This window comes from Octopus sinensis, linkage group LG11 (genome assembly GCF_006345805.1).
Source record: "Octopus sinensis linkage group LG11, ASM634580v1, whole genome shotgun sequence".
Classification (NCBI taxonomy): domain Eukaryota; kingdom Metazoa; phylum Mollusca; class Cephalopoda; order Octopoda; family Octopodidae; genus Octopus; species Octopus sinensis.
In genome coordinates this window covers 52,767,872-52,795,682 of record NC_043007.1, presented here as the reverse complement: position 1 = coordinate 52,795,682, position 27,811 = coordinate 52,767,872, and the positions used below count along the sequence as shown (strand labels likewise).

At 36.8% G+C, this 27,811-nt stretch overlaps 1 protein-coding gene across 1 annotated transcript in view; it reads left to right on the top strand.

The window, feature by feature from the left end:
• The window catches only part of LOC115217636 (vacuolar protein sorting-associated protein 54), a gene marked incomplete at its 5' end in the record, with an annotated part of 299,488 nt that overhangs the window by 218,421 nt on the left and 53,256 nt on the right, over positions 1–27,811 (top strand). The window contains 2 exons of the mRNA XM_029787388.2: positions 11,832–11,919; positions 21,540–21,658. Coding sequence (XP_029643248.2) covers positions 11,832–11,919; positions 21,540–21,658 — 207 coding nt within the window. The remainder of the gene's footprint in view (positions 1–11,831; positions 11,920–21,539; positions 21,659–27,811) is intronic.

Genomic DNA, 27,811 nt, shown 5'->3' with positions numbered 1-27,811 from the left:
AGGAGTTAACACTGTGATGCTTAAATTATCTGTTGGAATGAGATATAGCCTAGTTACATGTGAAGTAAATGAGATTGTCCAGGTGGGTATCATGCCCAATGACTAGCGTAGCAGCAGCATAGATAACTGTTACAAAAGTAAAGGAGACGCCCTAGAGAGAAGTAATCACAGAGGTTAGATTGGGTCATGAAAATCACTGAAAGAATTATAGCTCAATTAATTAGGGAGAAAGTTAGCCTAGATGAGATGGAGTTTGGTTTCAAGAAATTCTATTGATGCTCTCTTTATAGTACAGCAACTGCTAGAGAAGTATTTAGCGAAGAGTAAACCATTGTACTTGGCATTTATTGACCTGAAGAACGCCTTTAACAGTGTTCCTCACTCTGTGATCTGGTGGTTGCTGTGGAAACTAGTGGATGAAAGGCTGATGAGAACCATATAAGTCATGTAAGACACTTAAGGTGTCTAGGATTGCAAGACAGTATATCAGAAAGAAGTAAAATGTCATTGGGAAGAAATGTATTTGAAATTACGTAAAAGTACACCTGCTGTTACTACTGATGACAAGAGGTATGAAAGTAGTAGTATGAGAGGTTGTTGAATGTGGAGAGTGCATAGGATAAAGAGGGGTTACTACATGCTGAACCTACAGAGGAACCAGCAGTTCAAGTTGACATCTATGTGATAGGCAAAGTATTAAGGATATGAAGGCAGGGAAAGCTGCTGGCCCATTTGAGATAATAGCTGAGATGATCAAAATATTGACTGCTACAAGTTTAAAGGAAATCCTTTAGAAGAAATGGATCTTTACCTTTTGACCGACTGATTTAAAAAATAATTTTTTGAAACTAAACACTTTCAAACTTCGGATACTTGTAGCATGTGTCATATAAAACATCTTTTACTCTTAGAATTTTTGAGAAAAGCTTATATTTAAGAAGTTATTTCACATTAAAGTTGAAGTATTTCGGTAATTTCAACCAGTCAATGACGTGTATTCAGCTGAATAAAATTACTGCTGTTGTTTGTCAACAAGAACTTCCGGCGGTGTATATTTTGTTTGTCACTGTTATTTATGACAACCCTAACTCTAAAACCTTAATCCTAACCCTAACACCCTAACTCTAAAACCCTAACCCTAAAACCTTAAAGCTAAAACCAGTACAAACATGCGAACAATGTCATAAATAACAGTGACAAATGAAAAATACACCGCCGATTGTTGTTGTTGACAAACAATGGCAGTAATTTTATTCAGCTGAATACATGTCATTGATTTGGTTGAAATTACCGAAATACAACTACTTTAACATGAAATAACTTCCTAAATATAAGCATTTTTTCAAAAACGCTAAGAGTAAAAGATGTTTTATATGACACATTCTACCAGTGTCCGAAGTTTGAAAGTGTTTAGTTTCAAAAAATTATTTTTTAAATCTGTCGGTCAAAAGGTAAAGATCCAAAGAAATCATTGAGGCATCAATGTGGACTAGGTTATGCAGAGAGTTGTACAATTAACTGGAACACAATTAGCTTAGATGAAAAGGAGTTTGGCTTTATGCCTAGAGGAGGTAACACAGCTGCCATCTTCCTAGTGAGACAACTTCTGGAGAAATACTTACCTAATCCATTTTACCTGGCATTTGTTGACTTGGAAAAGGCCTTTGATAGGGTGCCATGCTCTATGGTCACTAAGGGAACTAGATGTAGATGAATGTCTTGATGGGCTCTACAAGTTATGTACAAGGTGAGGATCAACAATGAGTCCAGCTAAAAATTAAGAGTGAAGGCAAGGGTCCTTCAAATCTCAGTTCTCAGTCCTCTCCTATTTGTCATAGTCCTATAGGCCATCATAGAAAAGTTTAACACTGGCTGTCCATGGAAAATCCTATATGCTGATGATCTAGTTCTTATTGTTGAATCTATAGTGGAATTGGAGAAATTGTGAGTATGGAAGCAAAATCTAGAATTGAGAGATCTCAAAGTAAACTTAGTATAGATTAATGTGTTAATAAGTAAAGAAGAAAGGCCCTGGTATCTTCTGGGAAATGGCCTTACTTAATATGTAGGAAGGTGTAGATAGGGACTCTTTATGCAGTATAAGTTATGGACATACAAGGTATAGTGGAGTAGCAGGCAGGCTAACAGAGAAGGCAAGCTTTGTATGTAGGAGATGCACTGGAGTAATACATACTAAGAGCATGCTGATAGACTTTCTAAAATGCCCAGCTAGAAATAGTTGATAGCTTCAATTACCTAAGTGACATAATTACCAAAGGAGATGGCTGTTGAAAAGGCATAGGATCAAGGGTAAGAACAAGCTGCAAAAATTTTCTGGGAGCTTTTGCTGGCAGCAAAGACCTTCTTCCTCAAAGTCAAGGACATATGTATGATGCGTGTGTTAGAACTCCAATGTTGCATGCTAGTGAAATGTGGACCTGGAATGTAGAAGACTTGAAAGAAATCAGACGAGCATAGTCTGACAGTCAAGAGAAAAACTACATATGAAAGAGAAAATTGCAAAAAGAATCAGGTGTAATTACATGAAAGAATACTGCACTGGTATGGGTATGTGATGAATATGGAAGATGAATGCTGCATAAAGAAGTACTGAGCACTCTTAGTGGAACCTGTGCAAGAGGGAAGCCAAAGAAGACTTAGGTGAAAACTGACTTGAATATGCTATTTCTCATGGAGGAGATAATGAAGGATCATACTGATTAATGATATGTGGTATTGCAGAAGACATCACCACCCAGGGCAAAACATACTCTGACACAAGGATTTTAGAAGCTGAAAGATATTTTGTCTCTTGTCAAGCCTGTATATGCTGCCTTCTCACTTTTATCCCCCCCCCTCTATCTATTGTTCACCCATCCTTTCACTCATAACTCTTCATTTGTCATCTTCCCATCACCTGTGCATAATCTTCATCACTATGATTTCCTTACACTTCACTAAGCATTACAGACTGCATTAGTGTATTTTCATCATCTTTTTCTATACACCCTACCATCTACTCTTGCCTTTGTTCACTACTACCAGTCACTCTTTCCTGATCATACTTTTCAATCATACTTCTTTTCATCCATCCATTTTGATCCTTCTGATCTCCTCACTCTCTCTTCTTAGTCACCTGAACAAATGTACGTACCTGAGGTGATTGAGTACTCCCTACATTTACACTCTTCCCCTTCCCCAACCGTTTCTGGCCTTTATGCTGTCATCACACTCCTACTCTCCTCCTCAGTCTATATGTCTTACGTTATTGTGTATTTTCTGCCCTTACTGTAAACTGGGACAGTAGAAACCTTGATGTCATGTTCTTTTTTAGCTAAGATTTTGCAGTCTGCCAGAAGAGAATCAATATTTTCCTCTTACTGATTCATATGCAGCACTTATTCATTGAATCAATGGAATAAATACCCTTGCTCACAATTCCTTCAATTAAATCCAGACTTCATTATTAGCTTTAATCTGTTCAAGTATAGTGTTTTTGCTTTTTCCTTCATTTCCTCATGCATAATATCAAGTTCCGGTATGTCTAAATACTTGTATTGATAGTGTTATATCCTTATGCCTCCAATATTATAGTACAGTTGATACTGTCAACAATAGATAAAGAATACACTGTAACAGTGTAATACCAAAACAAAATAGAAACAATGGCAGTAACAAGTATGCAACAGACCAACAATCAATATTTCCAACACAGTAACTTGGACTGTCAACTGTACCTGGATTTCAAACACCAAACTATGAAAGTTGTCTACGTCAGACCACTAGTATTTATAGGGTGTCATACTCTTGCCACAACATATCTCCTTTTGAGATTTTGAGTTCCAAAGGAATAAAGAAATTTTATTTATTATTATTATTTTTAGTATCTTTTTCACTCGGGTCTTATCTCAAAGTGTTTGGTCTGCTTCAGTTTTCTCATGCTGGTTCTATGGGACTCCATTACTTTTGGTGCTGGTACATCGAATACATCAAAAAATACTTCCATAGGAATTTCTCTCCATTCTTCAGTATGTCTCTTCTTTAGCTGATTTATGTGTCTCCTATGTTCCTAGCATGGTCTTTTAATTTGATACATCATAGTTCCTTTTTTTTTTTTTAACAAGGCCATCCTCCCAGCCTTCTTTACCATTTTTGTAGGTTTTAAAATGCACTTTTTCTCCTACTTTGAAATATTTCATTGCATCTTTCATGTTTCGTTTACATCTTTTTTTCTCTGGCAATAACTTATCAAAAATCGATTTGTTCTTCTCGCGAACATCAACACTGTGGGTGACTTTCCTGAAATTGTACTTGGATTGGAGATTGCTCTCTATACCCTTAAGAATTTTGTTAGTGCTTTGTCATTACTTAATTTGTTATTTAATTCTTAATGCTCTTTTGAATGTGTCCATGAATCTTTCTACCTGCCCATTTGATCTTGAATGGTAGGGTGAAATGAAAATATGCTTTATCACATACATTTTACAGAAGTTCTTGAAATCATACCCTAAGAATTGCATTCCATTATCAGAAACTAACATGTCTGGAACACTGTATCATGTAAACAGTTCATATCGGAACTTTATAGTTGTCTTAGCGGTTGGTTTATTGCACCTGCATATCTCTGGCTACTTTGCACAGCTGTCTACCACGATTAGATAGTAAGTGTCGTTTACCAGTTTGGCACAGTTGATATGTAACCTAGACCATAGCTTCTCAGTCTCAGGCCATGATTGATATTTTACCGGCAGTAACTTCTCACCAAATTTTCAATATCCTGGTCAATAGTCAGCCAATAGATGTAGTTTCTCATCAGAGCTTTCATCTTCAACATTCCTGGGTATGCACTGTGGAATTGCTGCAATACACGTTTTTGTAATATAGTTGGTGCAGCAACTCTTTACACATACATCGTAATATTGTCATATATTGAGAAAGTACTTGAATTTGTATTTTTATTCTGCTTATTTTTTAAAGCTTCTTACATTTTTGTAATATACTCATCGCCTACAAATTTCATTCTTATATGCTGTGTAGCCAGTAGCAGTTCTTGGATAACATTAGTCATAATACTTCTTGTTTCATTTTCTGCCTGCACTGTGGCTATCATGGTATTTTCTAGTGGTTCCATATTTTTGGGAATTAGTTTCAATAGACAGTCTGCATGACCAATTTTTTAGATGGAATATACTGCATTTTGAAATTGTAATTTTGTAACATTATACCCTAACATTGTAGTCGGTTTGCTGTATGGGTAGGTAACATTTTCTTTGACCCATAAATTGATAGCAATGTTTACTGATCTGTTTGTAACAGAAATCTTCTACTACGTAGAAACCTATAACATTTTTTCGCAGCAAAGATAATCAATAAGGCTTTTTCTGACTGTAATTTTTCTCTGCCACTATCAGCGACCATGATACATGAATTACTAGTTTCATACTTTCATCTTTATACTTGTGTAGCATAACTGCTCCTATTCAGTACTCCGGAGCATCAGACACCACAACAATATTCATTTCAAGATCGAAATGCACAAGAGACAAATAGGTGATTAGAATCTTCTTCAAACAACTTCTTCAAACAACATTTTGGCATTTAACCAACCAATTCCAGTTTGAGCTCTTAATTTGTGCATGTTAGGAATGTAGTTTGCATAGTAGTTTGCCAGCCCAAGAAACACTTGTAATGTTGGTATATTTGTCGGAGTAGGTATATTCTTTATTGCGTCTGCCCTCAATGGGTCAGGCTGTCTACCATTTTTATCAATTATTTGCCCTAAGTACTTAATTTGAGACAAAAAGAATTTGCATTTTTCTTCACTCAAAGTGAATCCATACTCTTTAATTTTCTTGAATACAGCTTTTATATGCTCCATATGCTGTTCACATGAATTATTCTTAATACATCACCCAAATAAAGGATTGCAAATTCACAATCAGATAACATAGTGTTCATGATTTGCTGAAATATTACCGGTGCAATCTTTAATCCAAAAGGTAACTGGGTATATCTGTACAATCGTCTGTGTGCATTTATTGTCAGATACTTGAGCATTTGTCATCTACTTTAATCTGTAAATAAGCATCAGACAGATCCAATTTGGAGAAAAATTTTCCACCATTTAATTTTGTGAAAATGTTCTCTGGAGTTGGAAGTGGATGGTGGCACGTCTTTAAACAGTCATTTAATCCTGTAGAGAAATCAGCACACAGCCTAATCTTATTATTTTTCTTTTTAATGCATACTGTGGGCACTGCCCACTTAGAGTAATCCACCTTTTTGATGATTCCACTCTTTTCCAGTCAGTCCATTTACGATTTCAATTGCTGTGAATGGTACGTTTCTCTTAGATTTAAATACAGGCACAGCATTTTCATTTACTTGAAAGTAAGCTTCAGTCTTTTTGCATAGACCTAAGTCCTCCAATAGTACTTGAGGAAACATCTTTTTCAATTTTCTATTCTTGTCAGAGGGTGTCATACTTTCGCCACAACAGATTGTCATCAGGTTAAAACATCCTTCTGATAGTCTATCTTGTTAAAATGGGTGCATTTTGATATACTAAATACTATTCCAATATCTCTGCAATATACCTTGACTGTATTAACGTATATTAACAAGTGAATTTACCTTTTTCAAACATTGCAAGTATCTTTAAGTCATTCATGAAGACTTGATGATTTAGGGACAATGCATTTCTTCCTAATTTCTCACCCATGTTGGCTTTTCTTAAGTGTCATTCAGATGGGAATTAGTATAGTAACAAATAACAAAGAAGTGAAAGGGTCTCTTTTAATGGCTACACTTCTCAATGATTTCATGTTCACCATCAAGTTTATTTTCCATTGTGTCATGCTAGCATTGAGGACCATCTTTCCAGCTGTGCCAAATATTCTAAGTGACTCCACAATTTAAAAATGATGCACCATATTTAAGCTTTTCTGAAATTGATCCATTTCATGCATAGCATAGTCTGTCTTTGCTTGCAGTTCTTTGCTACCATTTTGTTAGTGATTAGATGGTCCTTGATACCTTTTGAGTATTTCCTGCACTATTCCTGTTCAGTAGGTAATAATTTATTGCGCATCAAATGATTGTATTTGCCTGTCTGTAACTTCCACAGCAGACTGAAGCAGTGACTGGTCAATAATTTCCTACCGCTTTTCCTTTCATTGGAACATTCATTATCGAAGTTGTTCGCCCCTCAACCATCCATTCCAGTACACTTTGTGTTACACATTCATTTAGATAATTCCCAATATGATTGTATAAGGTTTCCAGTTTATCTGAAAGTTCTACCAGCACAGACATTGCCACTACCATATTCACTGTAGCCCCTGGAAAATTCACAACCACCATCAATAACAACTAAAACGCTAACGATAATGCAATCATTTCCACCACAGCAGCTATAAAAGCAGGCTCCTCTGCTGAAATGATGAGGTTGTATGAGCAAGTTTTCATAAAAGACAAATATAGGAGCCTGAAAAACTCCTGAGCAGAGGGAACAGGAGAGTTCAGCTTGCAGTCCCTTCACAATTGATGAAAATAACTGCCAGAAAAATGGTTATATAGTGGGGTGTGTCTATTAAAAACTGATGGTGTAAGGGAAATATGGGGTGATGTAGATTTTGTAACTTGAACCAGGTAATAACTTGAGTTACAAAGACTGTACAGAAGATTACACACCAAAACCTTACCTCAGAAACTTTCTGTCATCCAATGTAAATACAAAGACTTTTTGCTCTTTCTCACAATGTCTTGGTTGGTAAAAGTTAAAATATCAAATGCAGTATCAGATATTTATAGGGAAATGGCATGGTCTTGTAATCTTGCTTGATATTAAAAAATATTGTAAAAAAATTGGTCTATAATATCAAAAAATATTGTAAAAAATTGGTCTATGACTGGGTTGGATATTTTGATCCAGTTAAAGGAAGAACCCCTGGATGAGATTTCCAAATTTATTGAATTGCTGATCATAGTGAAAGGTGGAAAACCTAGATATCATACATGCAAGAGCAGCACACACTTTAAGGCCCTCAACAACAAAGTGGAAATGCAAGAAGTTCTATGCTGCAGCCAACATCATAGCTACAGCAACAACTACACCAACAAGAACAGCAACATCCCCAGCAGCTCCAACAAGAAAAGCAACTGCAATTGTGGAGACCAGAAATCAGTAATTCTACAACAGCTACTCATACAAGCATGGGAGGTCTTTTTATCCACTGGTCGACCAATACAGAGAAACAATCACGCACACATGCATATCCATCTCTTCCTAATACAAATTTAGTAGATATAGAAGTATTATACTCTAATGCGAACAAGATGAGACCATTGCGAAAAGCAAGTATTGCAGCAAAGAACAACTCAAAAAGCAAGAAACACAAAAACTGTCTTAAAACCATCCAACAACATCAACACCAAAACTCCAACAACAGCATAACCAATGACCACAACTACAAAAAACAAAAGCACTTAACCCTTTCGTTACCAAACCGCCCAAAGCCGCCTGAAAAAAATTTTGGTTAATGTGACCAAGCCGCCCGAATTTACCTATTCATATTTAAATGAGAATATCAGAGCAAATCTCTTTAGTACATTCGTGAAAACACGTGATTATGCTTCGTAAACAGTTCATCTACAGTTTTGTACAACGATCGATGTGTAATTTTAATTCCCTGAATTTTGGGAGATTTTTTTCCACATTTTTTTCGGCATCGATTTTTCTTCAACTTTGAAAATGGATAGGGGTTTCATGTTATCAAGCATTGATTCCGAATTGGAAAATTTGTGAAACAAATACTGGGTACTGTTGTGGATTCAGTTTTTATACAAGGAAACTAATGTTAGTCAGCATGGCTTAGGGTATGATGTGGTCTGGAAGTTATTGTTTGAAGCGATCAATGCGGAAACAAACTGACACAGAATGTAAACAAACACAAAATGGGGGTTCAAATTTCGGAAAATTTGTGAAGCAAATACTGGGTACTGCGTGGATTTAGTTTTTATACAGGGGAAATAATGTTAGTCAGCATGGCCTAGGGAACGATGTGGTCTGGAATTTATCACTTCCATACCATAACCAGGGCCGTATATTATTTTTTGACCGATTTCTTTAGTTCGGTCAAACTTACGGTGGATTCCAGTATTTCAGTTTATTCCACCTTTATGGTACACCTGTTGTGCATTAAATTCAACTGATGATATAGTGATGTGCACAATTCTTCTTTATCAAAATTTTGTTGCATACCCATTTGAATATTAGCTGGTGATTCATTTTCTATGGTGATGTTTAAACAAAATTTTAATATTTTTACCTTTTGCTCAATTTAAAATTTTAATATTTTTACCTTTTGCTCAATTTACCTGGATTTACCTGTAATTAAAGTCACTTTGAGACAAAAGTTATGCAATAGAATTGATTAAGAACCCTTTCTTTAATTATGTTCCAAATATCACATTAATATGTTGATAAGTAAAAAAGTTACAGTTATTTAATGAAACAAGCCTAGATTCATGATTATTTTAGAATTTAATTGAAACTCATGAGGGGTGTATTTTGGTCAGAAATATAGTAACGAAAGGGTTAAAGGAAAAGAAAATACAAACTCAACAGCAACAGCTAAACATACAATCAAGTACACAGGCTGAACCCTCATCATCTTTACAGGTTATTCAAATAAGCAACAGCAATTTAATGCAGGAAATCATGGAAAACAAAAACATTCTCATAAATTGGGATTGATTTCAACAAATTCTTGTTGAAGACTCCTTAAGATGAACTATTACTTCAATTTGACACAAATATCACTCCTAAAAAAATTCCCTGTGAACATTGAGCTTTTTAGGTTAAACCTGAAGATGGCCTTTCACAAATTCTTCCTAAACCAGTGAGAGGACAGGACCACTAGCCCTTCGCAAAGACCAAGTTGGGTAACCTCTCCATATACTTTTCTAACAGACATGGTTACGCTGAAAGTGAGTTTATCATCATCAGTTAACACCTGTTTTCCATACTTACATGGGTTGAATAGTTTGACAGGAGCTGGCTAGGATAGAAGCCATAGCAGGCTCCATTGTCTGTTTTAGTATGGCTCCTACAGCTGGATGTCTTTCCTAATGCCAACCACTTTACAGAGTGTACTAGGTGCTTTTTTATGTGGCACTATCATTGACAGAGTCACCAAGTTCCTTGCAAGATGAAAAGAGCAAAAACCCTTCAACTGGGAGTGGGGAGTAGTATGGCAGGAGACACTTTTGCCAGTTGAGAGATTAAAAGTATAAAGGGACAGAGATAGGTGCCTTGCTGTACATATATGGACATCATAGTTGGAAAGGAAGAGTTAGAGAGTAGGATAAGGAGAGTGATAGTGGAGATGTGTTGGGACATACCCTCAAGGGACATTGTGGGTGGTGAGAATAGGTGAAGTGATACAAATGTTTGAATTGGGTGAGTGAGCAGGATAGAGTTCACTCTATTCTCACCACCCACAATGTCCCTTGGGGGTATGTCCCAACACATCTCCACTATCATCTTTCTCACTATCACTCTCCTTATCCTACTCTCTAACTCCTCCTTTCCAACTATGATATCCATATATGTACAGCAAGACACCTATCTCTGAGAGAAACCGAGGAGAGGCTTGAAGGCAGGGGATTGCAGTAAATATAAGAGGGCATTGAAAATAAAAATAGATAAGCAAGTTGTTTATAGTGGAGAACAGCACAGTGGGGAGAAAGTGCAAAAAGGAGTTGATTAGGTGGAGAAAAACAATGAAAAAAGGAAGCAGTTTAGGATGAGGAAGAAAGGTAACTGAGAAAGCCAGGGGAATGTAGTATGTGCCTATTCTGCTCTCAGGTGATAGAGAAGTGATGGGTGTTAGGGGATGTATGGGGGGAGGCAGAGAGGATGTGTGATTGAGGCAGAACCCTTCACAGACAAGCATTACCAAGGTGGTTTTAGGATTTCAATTCTGTGGTGGGTTGGTTTTCTTTAGCACAGCAAGGTGCCAGATATCTCAGTCCTTTGTCATCTCCTTCCTAAGGCTCAGTGTCTTGAGACTAGCCTTCAATACTTCATCACATATCTTCCTGGGTCTCCCACTTTTACAAGTTCCATTCATTTTAAGTGATCAGCACTTGTTTATGCAACTATTCTCATCCATATACATCACATGATCAAACCAGTGCAGTTTTCTCTCTTGCACACTGCATCTAATTCCTCTCATGCCTAACTTTTCTCTCAATACTGTAGTGCTCTGTTGCACTTACACTCTGACATTGCACATCCAGGAAAGCATACTAGCTTCATTCCTCTCTCTTGTATTTATGTATGTGACCTGGGGTCAGCTTGGTTCAAAGTCAATTGTTCGATGACCTCAGGTCCCAAGATAGAGACATATCAACTATCTATGAAACCAGGATCTATAAAAAGCATGTGCTCTCGTCAACTTTTCACATGACGTAAAAGCAACATCATGAACAAATCATGGAGATTGTTGGTCTTAAAACAAAACCAGACACAACTCGTGTATCGGTAAGTAAAGCTACCCCATCTTCATTATCAGGAATATATCATGAGACCCTTAAACCCGTGCCTCAGCCACACCTAACAAAGACAAAGCAACAACATCTAGTTCTAAATGATCAGTAAGTACTATGTATTAAATAACCTGTTACAGCTATGAATATCTTTGTATTTTTGTTGTAGTTTTTCAAGACCATGTGGTTAATAAAGATATCATCATTATTATTATTATTATTATTTATTGACATCCAACATAATAAATTGATCCACATAATTTTCTTGCATTCTTCAGACTTTCAATTCCCGTACCTGCCAGTTGGTTCTTGGTGCTGGAGCCCTTCAGTTAGTTGGTCTAAAAACAATTTCTACAAAGAATTTAGGTGAGTAATGTGTGTGTGTGTGTAATGCTGTCATCATTTTACATTCACTTTCCAAGCTGTCATAGGTAGAAAACCTAGATATCATATCATACAGGTCATCACAGTCCAAGTCATTCTTATTGGGAGCTCAAATTTATTGTTTGGTTTGGTTTCTATGATTGGATGCATTTTTTATTGTCAACTTTGCGGAATGTATTGGCACCAACACTAGAGTGCTGAGTAACTTAAGATGTATAGACTGACTGCGGGTAAGAGTGTGGTTGTTGCTTTCTGTTGTTTCCTTCCTGTTGTTTATCACCACATTCTCCCTCTTTGTTTTTCTCTCTCCTTTCTCTCTCACTTTCCCACTCTCTTACTCTTCTTTTCTCTCGGACTCTCCCTCATTTTCTCTTACTCTCTATCTGTCTCTATCTATCTCTCTCCTATTTATAAACAACAAAAGATCTTGAGTAAGTTGAGAAATAAAATATTTTGAAAGATCGATCATAAATATCAGGCAGTGACAACGGAAAGCTCTGCTTCAAGGCAGACAGCAAGACACTAACATTTAAAAGGGACAGATGAACTTGCGAGCTGAATAAAAATTTAAAAAATATTGGAAACCAAAGTTTGAAGGGATAGAATCTGAGGATAGTAGGCTCACCATGGCTGGCATTTCTCAATGACGGACGTAGTGGCAGTTTAACGGCTGGCGTAAAATTTTGAACTTGATGTAAAAGAAAATTCCTAAACACTAAGTTTTGAAGTGTTTCTTTCTCACGACAGTAGGCTCACCATGGCAAGCATTCAAAACTTCATCATGGACGGCAACACATTGACGATTTAAAGGCAGGCACAAATTTTTTAGCTTGCTGTAACAGAGAATTCCTAAACACCCTCTCCTATAAATTTTAATCCCCTTCCAGCCCCATTTAGACCCCTTTTCACATTTTGGTTAATATAACCCGATTTCATTCGGGTCTACTCAGGCCACATTTTATAAGATGAGGAATTTTGTCCTAGGTCATTTGAGGAAAAAAATAGTTGCCATGCAAACTCACCAGCACTTTTAACATAGGTGTGCATATTTTCAGCTTAACCGACCACATAATGCACACATTATATATATATATATATATATATTGTGTATATATATATATATATATATATATATATATATTATATATATATTGTGTATATATATATATATATATATATATATATATATTATATATATATATATATATATATATATATATATATACGCATTAAAAATATATGTACATATATACGCATAATATATATATATGTGTGTGTGTGTACACATTATATATACAAATGTATACAAATATATATATATATATAAATACAGATATATACACTTTGTATATATACATTGTATATACATATTTATATATAGAACACACACACACACACACATATATAAATTAACCCAATAATTATCGCCACCACCACCACACAATCATGTGAACAAATATTTGTTCTCATGATTGTGGCGATAATAATTCTCTCTATGAATGCAGAAAGACGTAGAGAGAGAGAGGGGGGGATGTGAGAGAAAGAGTGAGAGCGTTGGGGAAGGCGGCGGGGGAAAGATAGTTGATCTGTCACACGTCGTTATAGAGAGAAATTGAAGGGAAGGGAAGAAAGAGAGAGAAACGGAGGAAGACAGGCAAGACTTGTCAAAGTGTGGGTTTTTTGCCCTAGTAACCACACTTTACATGTGCCCTAGTAACCTCATTTTACATGTGCCTGTAAATTTCAGAGCAAATCCGACGGGATCTAGTGGCCTTTAACCCGTTCTCAATGCCAAAACCATACAAACAAACTTTTTGCATTTCAGAATTATAATATAGAGACTAGCTTAAGGTGACCTGCTCTACGCGCGGGTCATGTTTTGGTTGTTGGACCAATGTATTAATGTAGCATTGTTTTAAAACAAAAGAGGCAATGCGTTTATTTCTAAAAAAAAAAAAAAGACAACGTCCGCCAATGGGAAGACAGTTCATATTCAATTAGAGCACTCTGGGTATAATCATAAAATTGAAAAATGGAATTTCGGTGGCGTATATTGTTGAGGACTCTAAAAAATAAAGGTTTTTAACCTGCAGGAAGATAGTTTAAACCAAAAAAGGCAGACTGTAAACTCACATCTGCAATAGTGTATGAAATTAGAATTCACACCCAGCTCAGTTTGTAGAAAGAATATCATGACGTGAACGCATGAGTTGGGAGTTTGACTGATGAGGTTATATGGTGGCATATGCCAGTCCTTTCGACACCACCTAAACAATGGAACAGTGTATAAAATGTAATTAACAACTCATTCACTTTATGAATGTCTTATGTTGGCGAAGAAACAATAACTTGACAACACCGTTCAATGGAGACGTAGAAGGAATCGGAAAATGAGGAATAAAGAGACAAATGAGTTGGATCAAATGTTTGCAAACATTTTAATCCAATCTTCTTTATGAACCATGTTCTTTTTAATGTCTTTATTTTCAAGAATGAAGAGATAAGACATGCAGAAGAAACGACAATCATACAGTGAGAGGGTTGGTTGAAGAAAGAGTAACAGACGCTATCAAACGACGTTATAGAGAGAATGTGAAAGGAAGGGAGGAAAGAGACAGAGAGGTGAGGAAGAAAAGGTCATATATGAAAGAAAGAAGTGTGCGATTTTTGCCCTAGTAACCACACCTTTTAAGATAGGGATTTCTAAGCTAGCCCACTCACATCCTCACCTCATTTTACATGTCCCTGTAAATTTTGGAAGAAAGAGTAACAGAGAGACGGCGGAGGTGTCAAACGTCGTTATCTAGAGAGAAAATGGAGGGAAGGTGGAAAACAGAGAGATCGAGGAAGAAAAGGTGATATATGAAAGAGAAGACTGAAAAATAAAATATTTTGAACCCTAAAAATGATTTTGTTTACAATGAGAAAATGAATGAAATAGTTAAGAAGTAAATATTTCAAAACTGGAAAATTTTTCAAATTTACTGACAAATTATTGTTAACGACGTTCGCCTTGAGCATACAAATAAATTCTTTAAAAGGGTATAATGTTTCTTAGCACAGCAAATCTTGTATCCACACAAAATAATAACATATCTTCTGATAAATAATATCTGTTATAATTGTGCGGTGGTAGTGGGAGATAATAAATCACCTTTCTGAAAACCTGTGGTGGGAATATTTAAACTTTTGCGGCTGTCACGTTTCGTCTTTATAGATACAAACAGAAATACATTGAGAGACGTGTTGGAGAAGAAAGAGAGATGGCGGAGGTGTCAAATGTCGTTATAGAGAGAGAATGTGGAGGAAAGGGGGAAAAGAGAGAAATCGAGGAAGAAAAGATGATATATGAAAGAGGACTGAAAAATGAAATATTTTGAAACCTAAAGATGATTTGTTTTAAGAGAAAGATTCTCATGATTTTGTGGTGGTGGTGGCGATGATAATTCTCTCTATGAATGCAGACAGACGTAGAGAGAGAGAGAGTGACAGCGCTGGCGAAGGTGGCAGAGGAAAGATAGTAGACGCTATCAAACGACATTATAGAGAGAAAGTGAAAGGAAGGGAGGAAAGCGAGAGATGGAGGAAGCCAGGCAGATAATAGAAACCGATGGTGGCGAGGGAAAGATAATAGACGCTGTGAAACGACATTATAGAGAGAATGTGAAAGGAAGGGAGGAAAGAGAGAGATGGAGGAAGCCAGGCAGATAATAGAAACCGATGGCGGCGGGGGAAAGATAATAGATGTTGTGAAACGACGTTATAGAGAGAAGGTGAAAGGAAGGGAAGAGAGTGAGAGATGGAGAAAGACAGACACATAAAAGAATGAGAGTAGACTTGTCAAAGTATGCGTTTTTGACCCTAGCAATGACACCTTTTAAAATGGGGATTTCTAACCTAGCCCACTCACATCCTCACCTCATTTTACATGTCCCTGTAAATTTTGGAGTCAATCCGACGGGATATAGTGGCCTTTAACTTGTTCTCAATGCCCAAAACCAGAAAAACAAACTTTTTGCATTTCAGAATTATAATATAGAGATAATGGGAATAGGAGATGGAACAATGATAACAGAAAGGTCAGAAATAAATAGTTGAGAGTATTGGTGGGGATAGAAGTGTAAGTATAGAACATACTCAATAGACTAGGTTCTTTACATTTGCTCAGGTGTCTCTGGATGGATCAGAGAGAAAGAGGGATCAAGACAACAGAAGTGCCAGAACAGGTGATTGGAAGATAGGGATATTTAAGGGTGAAGTCAGTAGGGCAGTGTTTAGAAATAGTAGAGGTAGAGAACGATAAGGTTGGGTGACGAGATAAAGGCAAGAGTAGCTGTTTCACCTTACTGACAGCATCCCTGTACATGGCATGTACAGCTCTCACCAACCACTCGTCTTTTTCTTGTTTCCACATTGCCCATCAGATAAGGGGGTGGGGTACTCTATCAAAAGCCTTCTCCTTGTCAACAAAAGCTAAGTACAGAAGTTCATTTTTGGCTCAATACTTCTCCTTCAGTTGCCTCGCCAGGAAGATAGCATCAGTAGTGCTTATTCCTGGCATCTTATCTAGTCTAACTACCTAATTAGTCACCAGTATGGGTGCTCCTTATGTGTTACCAATACGAGTGCATTTTACATGTCACTAGCCATTTACATAGGATCAGCACAAGTGCCATTTATGAGGCACCAGTGCCATTCACGTGTCACCAGCACTTGTCATGATCACACTTTCACTTGGCTTGACATGTCTTCTCAGGCACAGCAATTCGGCTGAAGTCCCAGTCTCTTGCCATTGCCTCTGTGAGATTCAACATCTGAAGATTACATTTCACCATCCCATCTCATGTCTTTCTGGATCTACCTCTTTCACAGGTTCGTTTAACATTTAGAGATTAGTACTTCTTTATGCTGCTGTCCCCATCCATACACATCACATGACCATACCAGCACAGTTTTCTCTCTAGCATGCTACATCTGATGTCTCTTATACCCTATTTTTCTTTTAAGACACTTACACTCTATCATACATGCATACTAACATTGTAACATTGCATATCCAGCAAAGCATGCTAACTTCATTTCTTTCAAACCTTCAAATGTCCTCTGCAGTCACAGCTCATGTTTCACTGCCATGCAACAGAGCTGTTCATACACAAGCATCATAACCCCTTTGTTCTCAACAAAAGTAGAAGTTCTCTGAACCTTGCCCAGCCTGTTTTACTCTAGCAACTATGCTCTAAGAGCATCCTCTTCCACTGCTGACTTGGTCACATAGTAATGAAACTGTTTGCTACTTCTAAGAATCCCCCAAGCATTTGATGAATGTACATTCCTAGTATTTATTGTACATGCACATCTGCCATACACAAAGACTACTTTCTCTGTTAACCTTCCTTTGATACTACTGCACCTCTTATGTGTTCATAGCTTGCACTGGGTACACCTTATGGAATTTCTACTTACTTCTTTTCTACATATCATGCAGGGCCTCTCAATGCATCTAAAGCACACTCATTGCCCTCAAACTGCTAAAGTCTGAATTCCATTATAGCCAGTTGATTTATAACCTTATACTTCTATTTTCTCTTATTCCTTTTATATCTTCCCCGCTCTTCCTAACCTAACTCTTTCTTCCATACAGACATTGCATTGACCAACCTACACACAGCTAGAAATTGCCAAGTAGATTTTATCTTGTATCTTATCCTCCACTCTGAAATCTAGGCCTCCTGCCACCACACAATGGCTAGTGGTTGCTAGTTCAAGAACCACAGGGCTTCTGAAACGTGATCAATAAAAAAGTGTCGCCCTCATCTGCTGGGTTTGGGCAGCTGACACTTTCCATCAAACCCAGCAATATAAACTTAGAGTTTTCATGAAGTAATAAAAGTAATGTAATGAGAAAGAGGAATCTATAATGTACATAATTTACTGTAGTCCTTTGGCATTGAAGGAGTATAAACACAGACACGGTTGTGTGGCCAAGGCACTACATTGGGACATATTACAGCAAAGAGAATTTAAAGTAGGATGAAACTGGTATGAACATCAACTAGAAAGTGTAATAGCAAATGACCAGTCTTATGAGATTTTAATGTACAGACTGATCACAAACTTCATGCAAGGTGACCAAATATTATTGTTCTGGACAAGAGGTAAAAAAAGTGTCTTCATAGATGTAGCTATATCTCAGATATGAATGCAGTGATCAAAGAACAAGAGAAAATAAGAAATTACCAGGATTTGGCTTGGAAAATACTAAGGCTGGTGGGTGGGATTCTACAATAGTAATCCCAGTTGTTATAGGCACCTTCGTTACCGTCATCAACAGACTCAGCAGTTTTCTTATTGAGATTGATGCAACTATGAGAGTTGCATTAATTCAGAAATCTGCTCTATTAGGTACAGCAAGGATTGTAAGGAAGATCCTCCATATCTAAGAAAACTGGTTGTGACCTGGTATCAAGGACACTGATTCCAAATATAAGACATTTGTGCACATCATGAATAATAATAATAATAATAATAATAATAGTAATAATAATGGTGATGACGACGACAACCTGATGCAGTACTTGGCACTGGCTTTCATGGCTTCTGATCTTAACTGATTGGAAGTGTTATCATTCACATGTTTTGTCTTGGTATAAAAGATGGGCTACAGCAAATAATCTGCTCAATATCAGAGAGTTGCTTGTCAGTTGTTTGATTTTAACCAGTTCTGCATGTCCCTTGGTGGCTGACGATATGTGCATTTCTGATCATGAGCAGAAGTAGTGGGGGATCATCATAGCCGTGTGTTGAGAGGAATTCTTTAGGGTTTGATTAATTTACCTTTGGAAACATGGGTATTTCGTTCAACATCCTTAAACAACCCTCATTCAGGGACCTTTTGGGTGGGATGGGCTACTTGACCTGAAGAAATTCTAACTTGGCCCCACCTACAAGGTCATGCACTGTTTATATTGATATGAGATCACCATGTCACATACATATGGTTGTGATGCATGTGCCTGCTGTACCCTTATCAGACAGGTAGTCATGATGGGTATACTGGGCTTTGTGTATTTTGCCTCAGTGTCACTTTGATGGCATGCACTGCTCTCACTCAATAATAATAATAATAGCACATATAACAGTGAAAGTACTCTGGAATATAGCAAATATGAGGGAGATATATCAGATACAATTATTTTAAACCCAGATAGGTCATCATCATCATCATCATTTAACATCTTTTCCATGCTGGCATGGGTTGGATGGTTTGATAGCTGGAGCTCAGGCTGTTATGTCTGTTTTGGCATGGTTTCACCTTGGGCAAGTGTCTTCTACTTTAGTCTTGGCCAACCAAAGCCCAGTGGATGGATTTGGTAGACAGAAACTGAAAAAAGCCCATCATGTGTGTGTGTGTGCATTTCCCTCACCACCACTTAACAACCAGTGTTGGTGTGTTTGTGTCATTATTTCATTGAAGTTGGTTGTTATATTGTCATTAATTTCATCTCCTTGTCACTGCAGCCATCTTGCCACATTCTCAACTTTATTTCCTTGCTATGCAACTCAGCACTTTCTTCAGTGATAGTTTATCATTTTCTCTGTCTCTATATTTTTCACTTAAACAATAAATAGAAAACACACCACCTGCAGTGGATTTTCTTTTTAGTAAGTCTTAGTAAGTAGGAGGCAGACAAATCATAAATCCCTTCAGGTAGATGGGCCTGCTCAATCTGTAGGAAAGGCATTGGTAGAAACTCCATAAGATGTACCCGGTATAAGCTATGGACACATAAGAGGTGCTGCAATATCAGAGGAAGGTTAATTGGGAAAATAGTTTTGTGTGTGAAAGGTGCACAGGTACAATAACCACCGAAAATTTATGGAATATAGACCCCATCAACTGCCATGTGGGTAAGCTAGAGGTAGTAAATAGCTTCTGTTATCTAGGTGACCAAGTTAGTTGTGGAGGTGGATGCTCCAAGAGCAGAGCTGTGAAAATAAGAATAAGCTGGGCAAAGTTCAGAGAGCTCCTACCTCTGCTGACAACAAAGGGTCTCTCCCTCAGAGTGAAAGGTAGATTGTATGATGCCTGTGTGCAAAAAGCTATGCTACTTGGCAGTGAAACATGGACTGTGACATCCGAGGACAAGCGTAGGCTTGAAAGAAATGAAGCTAATATTTTTCACTGGATGTGCAATGTCAGTGTGCATGCATGACAGAGTGTAAGCATCTTGAGAGAAAAGTTGAACAAAAGAAGCATCAGATGTGGTGTGCAAGAAAAATGACTGCGCTGGCTTGGTCATGTGATGTGTATAGATGAGGACAGCTGTGTAAAAAAGCACCAATCTCTAACTGTGGAGGGAACCTGTGGTTGACGTAGACTTGGGACAATGTGATAAAAACATGATCTTCAAGTTTCTGCTTTTCCCTAGAAATACACCTATTTAATACTTCACCTATAATCCTTTCTTTCATTTGGTTCATTCATAAAGCAATATTTCATTACAGATTTGTTCACTTCTTTCATTCAGGTGGTTTTATCTGGCTTCTTTCAGTTAGATCTGGTGCACATTTTTGATATATTTTTTTTTTACCTAAACTAGGGGTCTTTTTTATAATATTAAGAGGAAGATTGATATGGATTGACCCTGCATCACCTGCCTGCCACTCCTGATAGCTTCAGTCCTACAACCTCCAATTCCAGTTTTGAGGTTATCTGTAATGAGGTTAGTGTTTTAAGGTGACACTAATATTGGTGATTTTATTGAGACACCATGTCTGAGGATTGCTAACCAACCAAAGCTAAAGAGAGTCTGCCTCTTCATGTATCAGACTTGACCCTGCTGGAGGCCAACTCAGTATTTGTGGTCTCAGTGTAAGTTGTAAGGTGATACCACCACCAATATTTTATTGAGATACCATGTCTAACAGGAGTACAGAAGTGCCAACCAAGACTAACAGGGCCTTCTTCCCTATGTGAGAGGTGCAACCCTGGCAGGAGCCAACAAGATCCTTCTGGTTTCAAGGTAATTATTGTTATTATCATTACCAACCTTGAACTACCATGTAGCATTAGTAATAACATAGGTCATAACTGGATGGCCATTGACTCTCCTGAATCCATCTGGCCTCTGCTAGGTTTTGCCCTTTGCCCTGCAGGATGTCCAGTTACCAAAAACACCAGTCTCACAAGCATGCCCAGTGAGGTAACCAATTTAGTTGCTGATGGCTTAATTATATTCTGAATGATGTCCTAACATATCACATCACAATATTGTGATTTCTACCCTAATGTCAGAAAATGTGTATGAGAATGTTGAGAGTTAAAGATGGTCATTAATGATGTCATAGTCCAACTCGGTGTTTTCCCATACATGATCTATAAAAAGAATTTTTCTTCTGAGAATAGTTACCACTGCAAAGGTCTTTCCACATTTAAGTATGCACAAATGTGTTAAATATAAATGTACACAGCTTTATTTTATAAAAAGATAACTCTTGTGACTCCTTCTCTTCTTCGTCTTTTTTTTCTTATCATCATCATCATCATCATCATTATTATTATTATGATTATTATTATTATTATTATTATATTTTAATTTCAGCTCTTGCATCTCGCTGTCTGCAACTTGTTGTCTTTTATGTACCATTTGTTAAAAACCATTTTAAAACAAGATTATATGATAAAAAACATATGTTAAAGCACTTGGATCAGATAACAAAGGTAAGAAAATATAGTTGCAAGATTTTTACTTAAAAATATGTGCAAATGTGTTGTTATTTAGCCTTAGATCGCTCTTGTTTCAGCAAATATATGATCAAGCATGTTCCAGCTGTAACCATCCTGTCTTTTATTCAGATATCGTGTATTCCAGACTATAATATCTCTCTATATATAAAATTCTTGGTCTGTCTATTCCCTGTGCATTCTCTAACAGCTCCAAATCAAATCAAATTTTACGAGGTAATAGTATTACACCCTGTGAATGTCAATATGTAATTTTTATTTTCATTTGGATTGAAACAATATCACATTTTCTTGAAAATAATCTTTCTATAGTCAACTACAGTGACAGACATTTTATACTATGATGACAATGATGGCAAAGTCACATTTTGTATATTAGTGTGTATGTGTCTTTGAGTGTGTGTGTGTTTGTGCTTTTGTTATGTATAAGATATTAAAGGACATTTTATACCACAATGATATCACATCTCTATCATTCTCTCTTCATTCTGTCTTCCATTCTATCTAGTGTTTACCATTGTAACAATGTCTGGTATCAAAAAAAATATTACAGCTACTTTCATTGTTTACAATCTTCTGTACCGATGTATTTGTGTACACTAACACAAAAACAAAATATTAGAAAGGCTGAAAGGTCAAACAAAAACGCTGTACTGGTGTATTTGTGTGTCAGTAAATAACCATGTTGAAATGATTTGTGGTGCCAAAAAAATTATTACAGCTACTTTCATTATTTGCAATCTTCTGTATAGGTGTATTTGTGTATCAGTAAATAACAATGGGTAAATATTTTGTAAAAGACCTGTTTGTACCTTGGTGTAAAATAGTTTTTTTACACAGGTTTTTGTGAGTGCATTCAATATATCTGACCTCCAAACCTGCTGCAAGCCACTTTTTTCTGGAAAAGAAAGTGAGGGAAGGGTCAAAAAATTATTTCACAGCAAAATATTGGAGGGTCCTTTATCACAAATAGCTGCTCCATGATAGTTAGGCATACTAGAAATAGCAGCTAAATCTTTCCTTTCCTGGGGAAAGGAGCCATTCACGCATGATTTCGATGTCACATTCATTAAAAGTCTGTGAAATAATCTGGAAAAGAAAAACAAAAACACACAAAACAAAGCTCCATTGGTGCCTTTCTTTTCCAGAAAAGGTGGCTTGTGGTGGGTTTAAAGGTAAGATACATTGAATGCATTCAAAAAAATTTGTGGCGAAATATTATTTCACACTGCAGTATGAACAGGTCCTTTACGAAATATTTACTTGATTGTGCCTAGAAGGAAGGTGTCAAATTACACAACAAACAAAGAGAACTGTGTTAAGGCTATGAGTTTATAACCCAAGTGAAACAGGGTCCTTCTGCATGTATATAATATATCTTTACTTGTTACTATTTTGTCCAAAGTCATCATTGATCCAACTGATCTATGATCAAGGATGTTCTTTCTGTGACCATCTATCATTTATTCAGATATAGTTTATCTACAACAGAGGTTCTCAAAGTGGGTGCTGGACATCTTAAAGAGGATGTTAGGCTTTAGAGGACAGTGAGGGGGTGGTAAGGTTACATAATTAACTTACTAAATTTTACTGATCTTAAAGCACCTGATTGGTTCATAAATCCATTTCTTTCTGATGTCACTTCTGCTCAAAGAAACTATTGACTTAAAAAATAATTTCAAAGTCTAATATATTTTCAACAGTTCGGTTATGAATCATTCTAGCCCAAAATGCAAAGCAAGTATTCTCAACTTTGGCAAGAAATTAAATTGTTGTTCATTGCTTTTCCTTCTTCATATTTAATAGAGAAAGGATTCACTGACTAAGCAACAAAATAAATTTGCAATAAGTCAAAGAGGAGACTTATGACCTCTTTTGATTAACATTGAATCTAATATAGAAAATTTAGCTAGATTTCATCTGGCACAGGGAAGTCATTTACTTGCTATGTATAAAGTAAACTTTTGTCTTTATTAGTTTTTTTATCATTTCGCTGTTAAAAGCTTATGCAATCCATTTTTGTGTGAAATTTATAAATTAACATCCATGTTAAGATAGTTTAGTCATGAGATATCATTCACCACTTAGGTTGGTACTAGGTATAACAATTACTTAAAAAGGGGCTTTGCAAAAAACAAAGAATGGTTAAGGACCACTGATCTAGGACTACATTACTTAATGTGTTCTTCCTTGATGCTGTTTAACCCCAAATGAGTCCTGATCTGGCAAACTTTTGATCAAAAATGTTCCAACAGTAACCATCCCATCATTTATTCAGGCATCATGTATCTAGGAGTATATGTTAAATAATGTATATTATCTGATGTATAAGTGGCTGCAGTTGTTGTTTAGCTCCAGGCCAGGCTTGACCCTTTAGACAAATAATCACAGACGTTTCTGCTACAACCACCTCCTTTTTGTTAAGACATAGTTTATCTAAGATTATAGGATCTAATGTATCTTTTCACTTTTTGACTTACCCCCTCTATTTCTCATTTTTCTATTACCCTCCCTCCTACTTTTCTCAACATGAAACCTATAGTAACCTTAATTCACAAATAAATCCACCAAAGCAGTGTTGAGCACTCATTTTTGTCATTCAACATTTACATATGTATATATATATATATCAGGGACATGCTGCCTAGGTAGGCAGTGCCTACCATGAATAAAATTGAGCGATAGCAAGTTTCCTGTCATGGCAAAATAAGCACCTAATTCTATAAAATTATGAAGGTTAGTCTGATTACTGTACATAGAATGTTAAATGCTTTATTTTTTTTGTAGATTAGGTAGGTATAATTTGTGCATGATTTTCAATCTCAGTTTTTAAGCTATGCATAGTACTGCTGTAGTACACGTGCTGTGTACATTTCTACAACACCGTTTTCATTACATGCTATTAAGGTAGAAATAGATCTGCCTTCAACTCGGTCACATGCCTGTGTTTCACTTATTTGTTGTTCACTAATTCGCCAACTGCCTACCCTGAGTAATTACTGATGGCACATGCTTGATATATATATGTAACAGTTTTAAATTGATTGGTAAATATTATTATCCAAAAGCATGCAAAAGTTAGATGCGGTAGAATGTTTGAGTTGGGTTCTCTTCATTGTTTAGTAGTAATTGTGGAGACAGATAGAATGATGTTGTAAGAGAACCGAATTAGAGCTAGAGAGAAGTGTTGTCTGACAGTAAACTTCATTTCTCCCTCTGACCAAGGTTGGTCAACCAGACCACGTTGAGTCATCACGATGTGACTGACTGATTTTTGCTTGGGTGTGCTTGCTTATATAAAGATCCAGAAGGATAAATGTACCATTGAGAACAATAGATTTAGTTGGTGGTCTTGTTATCTATTCTAGCTTTTGGTGAAGTAGAAGAGGTTAGAAAGGGTCAAGTGGTGAAGACATTATTTCGGCCTAGCTAATGGCATCTGGAAAATGTAAAACTGCTGTCAGAGAAAAACCATTGTTCCACCATGGGAAAAGTTCTGTAACAGTGTTGATTTAAATTTGGCTATGGTGGATCAAATCCACTTCATGCATGCAAGATTCGCTACATATATATATATAATCATCATCATCATTTAATGTCTGTTATCCATGCTGGCATGGGTTGGATGGTTTGACCAGGCCTGGCAAGCTGGAAGGCTGCACCAGACTCCAGCCTGATTTGGTATTGTTTCTATGGCTGGATGCCCTTCCTAACGCTAACCACTCTGAGAGTGTAATGGGTGCTTTTTACATGTCACCAGCATGGGTGCCATTTGTGTGACACCAATATCTACCATGACTGTAATTTTACTTGGCTTGATGGGTCTTCTTCTCAAGCACGACATATTGCCAGGGTCTTGGTCATTTGACATTGCCTCTCTGAGGCCCAGAAAGGAGCTTTTCATGTGCCATCAGCATCAGCCACTTTGCCTCGATGAGGCCCAACACTCAAAAGGTGTTTTTTATGTGTCAGTTATGTGACTCCAGCATTGGCCATGACAATACTTTCACTTGGCTTGATGGGTCTTCTCAAGCACAGCATATCACCAAAGGGCTCGGTCACTAGTCATTGCCTCTGTGAGGCCCAATGTTTGATGATCATGCTTCACCACCTCATTCCATGTCTTCCTGGGTCTACCTCTTCCTCAGCTTCTTTCCACTGGTAGAGATTGGCACTTCAATTTTAGAAAAATAAATAAGTAAATGAGTGGAAACTTTACTTGTGAGTGTGTTAAATTATAAGACACCAAAAGAGAATGACTCTCCCCAGACACAACAGCATATATATATATATATATACACACACACACATATATACAAACAAATATATATGTGTGTGTGTATATACACATATATAGCTGATTTGAGCAGTCTGCTAATCTAAGGAGCATCTTCATAACAAGCACAAACCAAATGACCGATATTGTGCAATCTGCAGCAATTTCAGTTTCTTGACAATACCAGTCTATTGTGAACCTCATTTTGAAATTGTTATAGTAGCTTCTCATCAGATCTTTAATCTTTTCTGGTATATAAAAGAAGTCCATTGCTTTCAACAGTTTGTGTTGTACAGAACCATATCCAAATTGAAAGCCATACAACATTCCCTTTTATTCTTCTTTGTGTCTTGCGTCACAGCCCAGATTAAAAATGCATGTTCCTCACGCACAAGAATTCCAACCTTCTAGTCACACAGCCACTATTTTGTAGATACATACACCCACACTCCTATGCCTGCACATATATATAAATATATTATACATCTGTCTGCATCACTGCCACCATTCTTGTGATTTTCAATTCATCATGGTGGAACAACTGGATATGTCCTCTGTGGTCAAGTCTTCTCCAATACTCTGTATTACCAGTCAGCATGATTGTTGTCTCTTATATGAGGTAATAGTTCCCTGCCCATTCTTTCTGTGGCTATTATACTTTGAGACTATCCATCTAATTAGATCATCTAAATAGTAGAAATTATCTAAAGAGCTTTCCAGTCATTTGTTTCCCATTAGTTCTTATTGCTAATTGTCCCTGTGTACCTGTAGCATATGAAGTTTACCTTCTTCATTAATCTGCCTGTGACACCACTGCATCTCTAGTGTGTTCATAGTTTATACTGGGTACACCATGTGGAATTCCTACCTACTCCTTTTCTGCATACTGAAATGACCAGTTCTTAGATGGTAGCAGGGTACTATCTTATCTCCTATTTACTAATACTTTAATCTTCACTAAGTTAACTTTGAGTTCTCTCAGTTCTAGGTTTTGCTTCCACATCTGGACTTTTTTATCTGGCTCCACTGCTGATTCAGCTATAAGAGCTATACCATCAGTTTATATGAGTTCCCATAGACATCTGGTCATTAACTCCTTGGTTATAATCTAGACAACTAGAATGGCCAGAAGAAAGCTGAGGATAGACTGATAAACCCCTATTTGAACACTAAATTCATTGTTGAGCTCATTGCTAACTCACTTTATTAACAACACCTTTATACTTACATACATGTTATTTCATCTAATCCTAGTTTCCATAGTGATCCCAAAATTACACTGTAGGGAATCATGTGAAAGGCCCTTTTTAGGTGAATGAATGCTAGATATAATGGCCTCTTGACTGACCTAAAGATGTGTAGTAATCCTGGGTAAACAGAAACTGTAAGAAGCCTGCAGCGTGTGTGTGTGCACATTTTACTATTATGTACTATAAGAACATATCTATAGATGTTTAGCTAACAATGTTATTAATGCACACATTCTGTCAATATACACAATATGCTCATAGACAGAAAAAGAAGGAACAACAGCATATGTCCCATTTTCCAAATCCAGAGTTTGGTCTACAGCTGTGCGCCTTATTCAACAATTTATTTTACATGGTATTCATTATATCTTTATTTGCCTTTGTTGTCCAAATTCTTGCTAGTTGTCTCCTTGAGTTATTTCTCTTAGCTATTTTTGTTTTGTACACATGCATGCACTGGATGGTCAAGGGCTACAGTAGGAGATAGTTGCACTAGGTGCCACACTGTGAGACTAAATCTGAAACAAACTTCTTTCTGAACCATACAACCATGTATGCACCTATATAAACAAAAATTAGCCAAGTATTATGGTGTATGAAATA